General features: G+C 38.9%; 1 protein-coding gene across 1 annotated transcript in view; it reads right to left on the minus strand.

The window, feature by feature from the left end:
* PKHD1L1 (PKHD1 like 1) overlaps window positions 1-12,222 on the minus strand; it is a 182,927-nt gene that overhangs the window by 131,083 nt on the left and 39,622 nt on the right. The window contains exons 18-23 of the mRNA XM_075550546.1: window positions 10,619-10,776; window positions 9,046-9,159; window positions 6,598-6,747; window positions 5,044-5,168; window positions 1,946-2,109; window positions 406-578 (exon numbers count right to left, since the gene is read on the minus strand). Coding sequence (XP_075406661.1) covers window positions 406-578; window positions 1,946-2,109; window positions 5,044-5,168; window positions 6,598-6,747; window positions 9,046-9,159; window positions 10,619-10,776 — 884 coding nt within the window. The remainder of the gene's footprint in view (window positions 1-405; window positions 579-1,945; window positions 2,110-5,043; window positions 5,169-6,597; window positions 6,748-9,045; window positions 9,160-10,618; window positions 10,777-12,222) is intronic.

Consider the following 12,222-nt stretch of genomic DNA (forward strand, 5'->3'; position numbering starts at 1 on the left):
GGTTGCTACGATTACAAAGGAGGGGTGTGTATGCATGAAGGACTCGGTTTTACCTCAACGTCGAATTTGAACTTTTCTTTCAAATATTTCGGTTACAAGATATTTACTGGAAGAGTACACATTTTTCCTTTTGAGGCAGCTGAGGGAACACTGCTTAAATCGAACCAACTCTCCTTCCTGAGGACATGCTCTCCTCCTTTTTGCACCCTTCGATCTGCTGCTTGAAGACATTCCAAGGCTCGGAGGAATTTTCATGCTCATGTGGGAAAAGTCTCTAAATCTTCATTGATCCTTAGAATAATTTCCTGGTCCTATTGTGTGACCTGTATGTGAGCTCTTTTCAAAACAGAAAAGTTTATGACATCAAAACTAGTGCTCTGAAAGATGCCCCCGATTTTGCCTTACCTGACCAAAACTGATGGCCATCATAGGGATATGAAAACTGCAATTGTACACCGTCATCATGACTGAGTACTGGCTGCTGACAGCCGATCCATTTACTTTCTTCTGGTTAACTTGGAAGTGCTGTAAGAATATTCCTTTATTTGCTAATGCTGGTAGTCTTCTATTGGGCATTTCTAAAGAACATAAGTAAACAAAGAAAACGGGGGACAGTCTTTCTTAGTTTCTGTCAACCCAACATAGAACAGGCCATAGAAAAGTAATCTGGGAAGCTTAGTAAACTCGCACTTATAAAATATAAATCTTTAATGTCTTCCAACATATAAACATCACATCAAACAAAACAAAGTATTTAAAACACACTAAGCCCTGGCCCCACGAAGCTCCCTGTGGACCAGTTCCCTAATGGTAGCATCGTGGTTACGCATCGGGCTGCAATATTCAAGGTGTGCAGTTTGAAACCACCCGCCACTCTGCAGGAGAAACAAGGCTTTCTACTCCCGTGAAGAGTTATAGTCTCAAACTCACCGGGGTAGGTCAGTCCTGCCCTGCTGGGTTGCTATGATGGCAGGGAATTTGTTTGGTTGGTTTTGTTTGTTTGTTTGTTTTGCTTGTTCACTGCTCTTCCCTTAGTCCCTGACTCAGTGTTGCACATATGGTAAAGGCTGAATGAATGATGTTGAATGATCTACATCATTCACACCACCATATCCCTGCTGTCCTCCCCACATCTGTCCTCCAGCCCTAAGAGAGTACTCGTAATGGCATATTCAAAGGGTGTGACTATGAACAAGTAACATTCAGCTTTTCTTATCTGTTGACTCATAACCTGAAACCAGATTATGGAAAGGATTTCAAACTCCTCTGAAAAACGGGAATAGTGACCTTTTCAGGTGACTATTTGGAGTTAGGAAAGAGTCCTGGTGGTACAATTGTTCATCACTCAACTGTGAACCCGATGATCAGCGATGGACCCCATCGGCTGCTCCTTGGGGAGAAATGATAGGCTGTTTGCTTCCCTGAAGACTGATAGCTTTGGAAATTATCTGGAGCAGTTCAACTCTGTCCTGACTAATGGACTCAAGAGCAATTGCTTGCTTTGTTTGGTTATTTAGAGATATGCTGATTTTTAAAGAAGGCAGTAGAGTTAAGAAATATTTTATTATTATATTGCATACATGTATGAGTCTATTAAAATGCCTAAAACAGCAATGCTGGCATTCAAACTTTTATCTGTAATATTGTATTATTAGTTAACATGACTGCTTCTATAGAAAGTTTCAGTTCAATCTTACTCAACAGATGTCAAGGCCCATAGTTGCCTTTCAGTCTCCCCATGCTGGTATTTATTTTCTCAAAGATAAAATAACACTGAAATGCTTGTGGTAATTTCCTTATTCTTAAGTAGAACTCAGGATTATAAAACGACTTCTTGCCGCAATGAGAAAGTTTGCCTTAAAAATGCAGGTATCACTACAATGGTGAAGTTTCACTACAACATAGAGGTAAAAGATATAAGGAGATATGTAATAAAACAAAATACCCTCCCATGGTGAGACTGTAGATGTCTGTCCAATGTAAACTATGTCCAAATAGAAGGACTGTGAGGGGGCTGCTCTCTGCAAACCAATCCTTTGGAGAGAAAAACTGCTGCCGGCGTATTTGGTTTGCACGAGGTCCAGAAGGTCTATGCAAGTGTAGGTCCAGCTGAAATATGATTTGTTACAATTAGGTGTACAGATCATTTGAATATAAACAAGTGTAATATTCAAAACTTTAAAAGCTTAAAGTATAAACACAAATTTTCACAAGGAGCTCATTAGCACAGGGGCAGAACTAACATTGATAGTAAAAGGCTTAAGATCATCTACACAAAAACAAATTCCCTGCCATCCAGGTGATGCTAATGCACAGCGACCCCATAGGAGAGGCTAGAACGCCTCCTGTGCATTTCAAAGAACATGTTTCTCCCTTGGAGCCTAGTGGTTTCAAACTGCTGGCCTTGCAGCCTCATGTGTAGCCCGCTACCCTACCCTTTCAGGGCTCCTTCGCTTCCTGACAGCACTAGTACATCTGTCAAGTGCCTCTGATTTTCTTTTAAATATTAACTGCACTGGGATCCTAGAAATTATAGTCAAGCAATCCAGCTATGAAGAGCTGGGATGAAGAGATAAACACTATCATCCAAATAACTAAATTAAGTGGCAACAAAAGTCTCTATCAGGCGCCCTGGTTAGTTCTTGTAATGCCTTTCACCCTCATTTTCTTTATGGTCCACAAACTCCTCATAGGCGCCACCTCTAATGAAGTCAAGTGTAGGCCGCACGTGTCAGTTAGAAAATCGTAGCATGATTACTTTAAATTCAACTCTTCTTTAAAATCTATACATACGTATGGACACCTAAACAGAATTATGCTACTAATAATATCCTCTGCAGTTTTAAGAAACACTACTTTAGAAGTTTGGAATACTAAAAGTTTTCAAAACCTTTAATAACCAAAGTCATCCTTCAAGCCTAATATGAAGAATTATGGAATGTTCTTTTCTTGAAGGATGGCTTTGTTTATTAAAGGTTTTCTAGTGGTATGGAACGAAAGCTTGCCACTGCAGCTGGAAAACACAAGTGGGCAGAGAGAGAATCAAAAATTATGGAAATGGGGTAAGGCATGAAAAATGGTTTTGAAATAATGGACGCATCAGAACGTGTGAAGGTGCAGATGTGGAAAACAAGCCCACTGACCGGATCCTCACTCCGAAACGAGCTCCTCCATCAAGTCAATCCTTCCTACTCAACTCTCTTCCCATTCAGTCATTCAGACTCCGGGTCATCTACCTTGGTTTTATTTCTTTTTTTTTATTCATGGCTAGCATTTGGTTCTATTTCCAACTCTGGGTTCTCTCTCTCCACCTCCCCTCTTGTCTCAAAGTGAAGGGGAGGGGCTGATTTCTCATATATATATATTCCATCCCTGATAGTTCTGAGTTATCATAGCTTCATCCTTATGCTGAGGGGAGAATAATGCCCTTCATATATCACAATATAAGGACACTTTAAAAACATAACCTACAGCCCTGGTGGCACCCATGGTTAAGTACTCAGCAGCTAACCAGAAGATAAGGGTTTGAAGCCACAAGCTGCTCTGTGGAAGAAAGATGTAGTTGCCTGCTTCTGTGAAGATGCTAGGCTAAGAAACCCAATGGGGCCATTCTCCTCTGCTCTATAGGTGGTTCTACTCCGTCGCTATAAGTAAGAGTTGAGTCTAGGGCCCACAACTGTAAAGTAGAATATAAACTGTATAATTCTACACAAGATATTTTAATGTAGCTATGACATTTCAAGATATACAAGCAAATCTTTTCAAAAGTTGGACTCAAACCAGGGGAAAAACAACAGAAACATGAATGAAGGGAGACAACGGATGGTGTAAAATATGAAAATAAAAGTAATTTATGAATTATCAATGGTTCATGAGAGTGGAAAGGGAGGGGCAAAGAGAAGCTGAGACCAAGGGTTCAAGTAGAAAGAAAATGTTTTGGAAATGATACTGGCAACATATGTACAAATATGCTTGATATAATTGATGTATGGACTGTTCTAAGAGCTGTGAGAGCCACCAATAAAATGATTTATTTAAAAAAATTTTAAAGAGATGGACTCAAACCATAGTTGTTTTATGTCACAAACTTTGAGTTTTAAAAATGTTCTAAAATTATGTGGAAAGAACATATCATTTGAGTACTGGTTTCATGACTATATAGACATCTGTCAACTTGTTAAACTGCATACTTATTTTTAATTGAAAAAATAAGTTGTCCTTATTGTAAATTACACCTCAATAAATGAAACTTTAAAAGGAGACCTGGTGGGATAATGGCTAAGCTTTCAACAACTCACCAGAAGGCCAGCAGTTGAAACCCACCAGTCATGCCAAGGGAGAAAGATGCTGTAGTCTACTTCCAGCAAGACTAAAATGCTTTTCTTACCTTTCTGAGAATCTTTTGTGTGCATTGCTTTTGAAAATGCAAAGTTGAGAGTCAGACAAATTCCAGATGATATAATAATCAGTATGAATCAAAACATAATTATAGAGAAGTAAATTGTGCTCAAAGGCTTGATAATCATGATCCTTAGATCCATGCTCACTCAGTGTTTCCATTTTTACAGAATTTTATAGAATTTCCAATTCTGTAAGTCTAATTTTCCTACTTTAATTTTGGGTCATTAATAAAATACAGGGTTTTTTCCATTAACACACAGCAACACATTTTTTTTTCATGATTGAAGCCTAATAAATAGTACTTGGCAAAGCAATCTCTTTCTGTCTTCCTTTTATAACTAAGAAAAATCATTAAATTTAATAATATTTAAGTTAAAAAGGCTACAGTCTACCATTATTTTGATCTTTATGTGGTCCTTGGTGATGATGGCACCAAACCTATTTTCATGTACATAGTCTAAGGATCTCCTTTGGTACATTTATTTTGGTTAGGAAATATGTTGAGGCAAGAAAAATTGCAGTTAGATCCATGAAGCACATGAGTTACACCAAAAGAAGAGAAGGCATGACATGAGTTTCATTTCCCTGCATAGTTTACATAGTAAGTATAACTTAAGTTTTTTAATTCATGGAGTAACTTACTTGTCTCCAGAAGCAAAGTGAAATGGAAACTGTGCGTCTGTGCTTCTAGTAGTCTTGCTGTGGTCTTGGTATTGGAATTTTAGGCCGATATGATTTGCCAGGAATCCTTTATATGCCAAACATAACTACATAAGAAACGGGGGTGGAGGTGAGGAGAGTCAGTAACAATAGCTTATCATTGTATTGTTTGGTAGCAATCCAAACTAACTCAGTAGATATTTATTGACTATTTCCCATAAAATACATCAAAAATCGAGTAAGGAAAGATTAATTTCAGCCTCTTACCATAAAAAGAAGACTTCAAAAAGGCTTTCTCAGAAATGAAGTGAACTTGAAGTGACCTAACAATTACTAATTAATCATGATTGCTTTGTTAGCTATTGTGTCCTACCAAAATGGGAACAAGTCACTCCCTACGGACCATGTATTAATCAAACCCAGCTCCAACTGAAATGTTTCGTGAATAAAAAAAAGTCCATTTCACAACAAACGTACAAATGTGCTTGACACAAAGGATGCATATAAGGACTGTGATGAGTTGTATAAGGCCCCCAATAAAATGATTTTTTTAAAGTCCATTTCACATGTAAAGGGAGGGAAGGTAAACCTCCCCTTCAGCCCCAAATGTGAATGTGAATAGGCTGGGCACCTGTAAAGACGGAGATGAGGACTGCCCTAAACGATGAGCATTGAAGTACCATCTGGAATAGTCCCACATGGAGCCAGTCCGGACTCCCAGCAACCCCCTGGGGCCGAGGGGCCCAGCTCCAGAGGGTTTCTAAGGTGGTGGTGCTCCTGGAAGCAGACTGCCACCTCTTTCTGCAAATGGCTGCTGGGTTCAGACAGCAGGCAGCCGCCGAGCACCGTGGCGGCATCACCGGGGCTTCTTTGACCACGTCTCCCGACCCCTGCTAGCGAGTCCATGCCAAGTGCGCCACCTTGGGGAGTTTCTGGGACTGCAAGACTTTGTGGGACAGGCAGCCTCACCATGCTTCCGAGCCACCACTAGAGGGTTTTAATCGATGACCTTTGGGTTAGCAGCCCAATGCACAACCCTTTTTTAGTCAGATTACATGTACACTTTGGAACTTGCATCATCATCTGAGAATTATAAAGCGAGAGAATGGTAGTTTTAAAAAAACAAAAACCTATGTTAAAACCAACAACTCCGGCACTCCCTCTTCCCTTACCCTTTCCCTGACTGGGTACACAAGGTGGCTCTGTGAAGATGATCCATTTTTTCTGTCTTCTGAACTAAAAGAGGCATATGAGAATTATCCTGGCTTTGAATTTCAGCCTACGTGCAATTGTTTTTAAGATTATGGACAAACCAGAATACAATAGAGCTGGTGCTACTTCTATATTTCCTTTTTAATTTTTTGAGAGTTACCATAAAGACAATAATAAGCACATATCATGTGAACTGCAATGCTTGTTCAATGTAACAAGATTTCACTCGACACATGTCTATTTTTTCTGGTATTAAACTTTTGTGAAATTGTATTACCAATGTGTTTTCCTGATTCAATTAGCATATCACTTTGTTGTGTTTACCTGATTATGAGGAAATAATAAAATGTCTCCATATGGTCGTCTGTTGGGTTTCACATCTGCTGAGTCAAAAAGAACAGCTGGGTTTTTCAGGGAATAACGGCCACAATAAGCATCGGTCTCAGCTGTCTTCTGCCCGCTATTACTGCGTTCCTACAGAAGCAATAAGATATCAGATGGCCACATGATTTATTGTCCTGCGTTCGTCCCCATGTCTGCACCCAAGCCTTCAAGGTGCAGCTCAGATCCCCTTACTCCCCAAACGCCTTTCATTTCAAACGCTCTCTCTCTTCTTGGAAATGCTAAAGCACAGACACTGATTGATAGCTCTTTGTACCTGTATGCGACTCGTGTCCCAGTCCTATCTTTCTCCTCAAAGGAGACCTGGTGGGGCATTGGTTAATGGCTGGGTGGGCAATTCGAACCCACCCACTGCTCTGTGGGAGAAAGATGTGCAGGTTCCTTCCATAATGATTACCGCCTTGGGAACAGTGCTGCTCTGTCCTGTCGGGTTGCTACAAGTCCAGATGGACTCCATGGAGATGGGCAATGGTCATCTTCCTCCTATTGTCTTCTTCTAGGACAATTCCTCATTCCAAACGCATACACTGTGTTTACAACGTGTCAGGCTTTGTTACGTTTTGTGCTTTCTTGTATTTATATATAAGGATAGTACACTATCTTTTCACACAGGTTCTCACAAATCAGAGGAAGACAAACTATGATAAAGCCAAGGCTGAAGAGGATCATCAAATCTTCATAAGTGAATCAAGACATAAAATTCAGGAAAAAAATGACAAAGGAGTTTTAAAGTCTTTAAAGATAAATAGGAGCTGCTCAAATAGGAAAAAAAAATGTTAACTGTGATTTTTAAATGGGAAAGGGGCCAAGAAGCTTTAGCAAGAGGGCAGCATGTGCACAAAGCAGCAGAAATAGGAGAGGCCTGGTGGTAGGGAACGCAGAGAGTTAAGGTTAGGTGAAGCATAGAATGGGTATTGTGGTTGTTACGAGAAATGAATCAGAAACGAAATATAATATAAATCACTTGGGCAATTCTTGTGGCTTCTAGTACTACATTCAGTACACACACAAAAAGAACCCAACAAATCAAACTCATGACTCTCGGGGTGCTTTTATGTCAGACAATCCTAGCTAGGAGTGGAGCCAAACCTGTCAATCAAGAGGTAGCTTGATTACCCTTCCTTGAAGGCATGGCTTTTTGTAGAAGAATGAGGGACTCTGGTAACTGCCTTTCTTTCTGCCCCTCTGCCTTCCTGCCTGCTGGAACACTGCCTGCCCTGAAGGGCGGCCCCATGTGGGGCCCTGAGAGTTGCCTGTGCTCTGCCATTTTCCCACTGACTTGGGATCCATGCACTTCTGTATCCACTGGCCTGTGACCCATCTGCTTCCTGGTTCACCTTTATGCGTCCCTGGCATGGAGCTACATGAACCTGAAGAGGAACTTATGAACTAGCATCTAGCCTATGGGCTTGACCCGCCTTCTTGATGTATAAAATTACTTCTTAATATAAGTCTCTTGTTTAGTCCATAGTGAATGTTACTGGATTTGTTCCCATTGACTGCCCGGCCCAACACAGGCCCCTCCAGGACAGAATAGTATTGTCCCCAGCATCTTTCTCCCACGGAGCAGCTGAGGTTGCTGAACCGCCAATCCTGTGATTAGCAGCCCAACAGGGATTCCACTGTGCCACTAGGGTTCCCTATTCGGGACAAAGTAACCAAAATATACATGTATTTATTGAATTAAGTTGAAAAAGACACCTTGTGGTAAGATTGTCCTGTTTCCCCACTAATAAATCTACTCTTATAAAGTATCATGTGATATGCATTTTCAAAGATTCATGTTTTTCCTCATCTGGGGAATTGATATGAGTTAGATAATTTATATACATATATATATACATATATATATAATCTTATAGTATTCAATTGGAAATAGTGAATACCTGGCTTCCCCAAATCTTCAAAACAGGAATTAGAAAAGAAAGTATATATTTTATTTTCTTTCTTTATTGTCTATAAAAGAAAATCTTTATATCTCACCAAGAAAAATTAAAGAGTCATCTCAAAAAGCGAAGTAGTGCTCTACTACACAGTATACATCTTAGCTGAAGCTGATGAGGAGGGAAAGGATGTATTTTGCATCTAAATGAAACAATCAGACCCAGCAGCTTTTGCATCTGTCCATCTTGCCTATTTTCTATTAATCAAGAAAATTCACCAGTGTGGTGGGAATACTGCTTTCATGAGTGATTCATTTTACAATGCAGGTAGATGCTACAGGGGCCTTACTAAGACACGTGTAACAAAATGATTTTTGCCACATAGCTTTGAATGGAAAAGATCTAGTGCTAATTTCTGTAGAGTATCACAAAACTCCAAAGATTTCTATAAATTCTTATTATATCCTTAATATTAAACATTTCATACCGGGTTAAAATCAGTTTCATAATCTCTGAAGTATTTCACAGCAAATCCTTCCTCAAAGTTTGCAATGTGCGGTGGACACTTGGCACTAACCATTTCCTCCAATGCCACCTGAAACTAAATTGATAACATACGGGGTCAGGACATTAGTAACTCTACTGCTAATTCTTTAAATAAATTTCTTTAGGCATAATTACATTATTTCCCAAATAAATACAATATGTGATCATTTAAGTGTTCAACGACTTTCCCAACATTTTTAAAATGATATGTTGCTGTTCTTGTCATTAGTTGCTCACAACTAATATATAACTTAATTGAATAAGTTACAAAGGAGCCAAATTGGCTTCTTGGTTTTGTTAAAGCAAGCAATGATGTGAAGCTCAATGAATTAGCACCCAGGAGATTAAAAATATATTATTTTCCCAATTAACTGGAAATTATCTTTTTGTAAAAGACTATACAGCTCAATGTATTTTATTTGTTAAAAGGAGATGCAGATATTGTAAGTCAGGATGTATGATTTCTTTTACATTATAAATAATTCTGATTTACACAGGACAGTTTCACGATACCTCTGATAATGGCAATTGTTGATACTTAGAATTATGGGCTTAAGAAAATGTATAATCATTAGTCATCAAACACATATTAACTTACATTCATTGCAGAGGCAGTACTCAAAGATTCAGTAACTTGTAAGCAAACCTCCTTTTTCTATGGTCAACTGCCCGAGATGAAGATGGATTAGGCTCTGTTGGCACAGATGTATGAGAACAGGAGAACTCTCCTAGTCTCCCCTTTGTCCTTGCCACCTTTCCCTTCCTCACAGGCTATGAGTTGGCTGCCACCCATCGTGCCAAGTAGGAGAGTGTGCAACTCCTCTTTAAGGCAATATTTAGATAAGGCGGACACTTCATAGCTATGAATATTTAACAAGGGTTTGAAACTAACAAATACTTTGACGATAACACTGTACTACACTAAAGCTTCTGGCTCATCTTTTACAGGTGAAAAAAATTAGAATAAAAACATCAGGGGAAAAAGAGGACCTGATGCAAGGGGCTTAAGTGGAGAGCAAATGCTTTGAGAATGATTGGGGCAGGGAATGTATGGATGTGCTTTATACAATTGATGTATGTATATGTATGGATTGCGGTAAGAGTTGTTTGAGTCCCTAATAAAATGTAAAAGAAGAAAAGAGAAAAAAATGATTAGGGCAAAGACTGTACAGATGTGCTTTATACAATTGATGTATGTATATGTATGAACTGTGAAAAGAATTGTATCAGCCACAATAAATTGTTAAAATAAAATTAAAAAAACATCAGGGGAATGGAGAGTCCTTCTACGGTAGAAGAGGGCAGCCTTGGAGGTCTCAAGATCTCTCAACCAGAACTGGGAGCTGTCGTCCTGGGTGCTTTCTGTGGCTCCTTTTGGTCCAAAGTGTACATGACACATTAGGTAAAAGGATTCATAGTGATTGTTTGAAGAAATGCCTCTTTCCCATCTGTCTACAAGTAGCCTGTGAGAAGCTTCAGGGAAAATGCATGATCGGAGCATCCCCAGAACATACTTCAGCTTCTGATGACCACGGGGTAAGAGGCTTAGAAGAAATGCCATCCCAGTTCAGTGTGAATGTCTCCAAACTGGGTCTTCCTTTGGTTTGTTCTGTAATATCCAGTGTCACATTATTCCCTTCCAATACTTCATAACCAAGTAGATCAAAGTCTCCTGTGAAAAAATTCCAAGGGTATTTTTAAACTGCCAGTATATCTACAAATAAATAGTACAATGCCGGTATATCTCCAAATAAATAGTACGATATTACAATACCAGTATGTCTACAAATAAATAGTACAATACTGGTACACCTACAAATAAATAGTACAATACCAGTGTACCTACAAATAACTACTACAATACTACAATACCAGTATACCTACAAACAAATAGTACAATACCGGTGTACCTAAAAATAAATAGTACAATACTACAATACCAGTATAACTACAAATAAATAGCACAATACTGGTATACCTACAAATAAATAGTACAATACTACAATACCAGTGTACCTACAAATAAATACTATAATACCAGTGTACCTGCAAATAAATAGTATAATACCAGCATACCTACAAATAAATATACCTACAAATAAATAGTACAATACCGATGTGTCTACAAATAAATATACCTACAAAAAATAGTGCAATACTGGTGTGTCTACAAATAAATAGTACAATACAAATACATCAACAAATAAATAGTACAATACCGGTATGTCTACAAATAAATACTACAATACCAGCATACCTACAAATAAATAGTACAATATTACAATACCGGTACACCTACAAGTACATAGTTCAAGGCCAGTGTACCTATAAATAAGCCCTGGCAGCATTGTGAGTTAGGTGTTGAGCTGTTAATCCCAAGGTCGGTGGTTTAAACCCACCAAAAGCTCTTCAGTGAAAAGATGTCTGTTGGTTCCTATAAAGATTTATAGACCTACAAACCCTATATGAGGTTGATTTGAATTGGAATTCACTTGATAGCAGTGGGGTTTGTTTTGGCTTGATATCTAAAATAGTTACATTGAGCCAAATTGGATTTCAATGAAGTTTCCCACCACAAACCAAGATGAATGGGGAAGACACAGGTCCTCGAGCTTGAGCAATATTTATCTCCAGCAGAAACAGCCAATGAAATGCTATTCATTTATGATTCTGTCTTTTATGTTTTATAAACACAGTGTTATAAGATAAATTCTGGGATGGATGGTAGTCAGGAGGTAAAGGTAGGTACTTTTAAAATAATGACTGCCCAAAGCACAAACCAAATGTATTCAAGAAACTATGTCTTAAACTAGAGATGCCAAGTAGCCAAATGGACTGCTAAGCAAGGTTTAAAGAAGAATGTTGATCTCATTACTTCCAAAAGGCCCTTGGAGGAAAATAGTCATGTAAAAGTAAGCCAATAGCTCCTAAAAAAACAAAACCAAACCTGCAGCTGCAGAGTCGATTCCACCTCATAAATACCCAAGAGGACCCAGGAGAACTCCTCCACAGGGTTTCTCAGCCTGAAAGTCTTGTGAACGCAGTTGGTCTCATCTTCCTCCCGCAGAGTGACTGGTGGTTTTGTACTGCCAACCTTGTCGTTAGCAGCACAAAGTGT

This window comes from Tenrec ecaudatus, chromosome 5 (genome assembly GCF_050624435.1).
Source record: "Tenrec ecaudatus isolate mTenEca1 chromosome 5, mTenEca1.hap1, whole genome shotgun sequence".
NCBI lineage: Eukaryota > Metazoa > Chordata > Mammalia > Afrosoricida > Tenrecidae > Tenrec > Tenrec ecaudatus.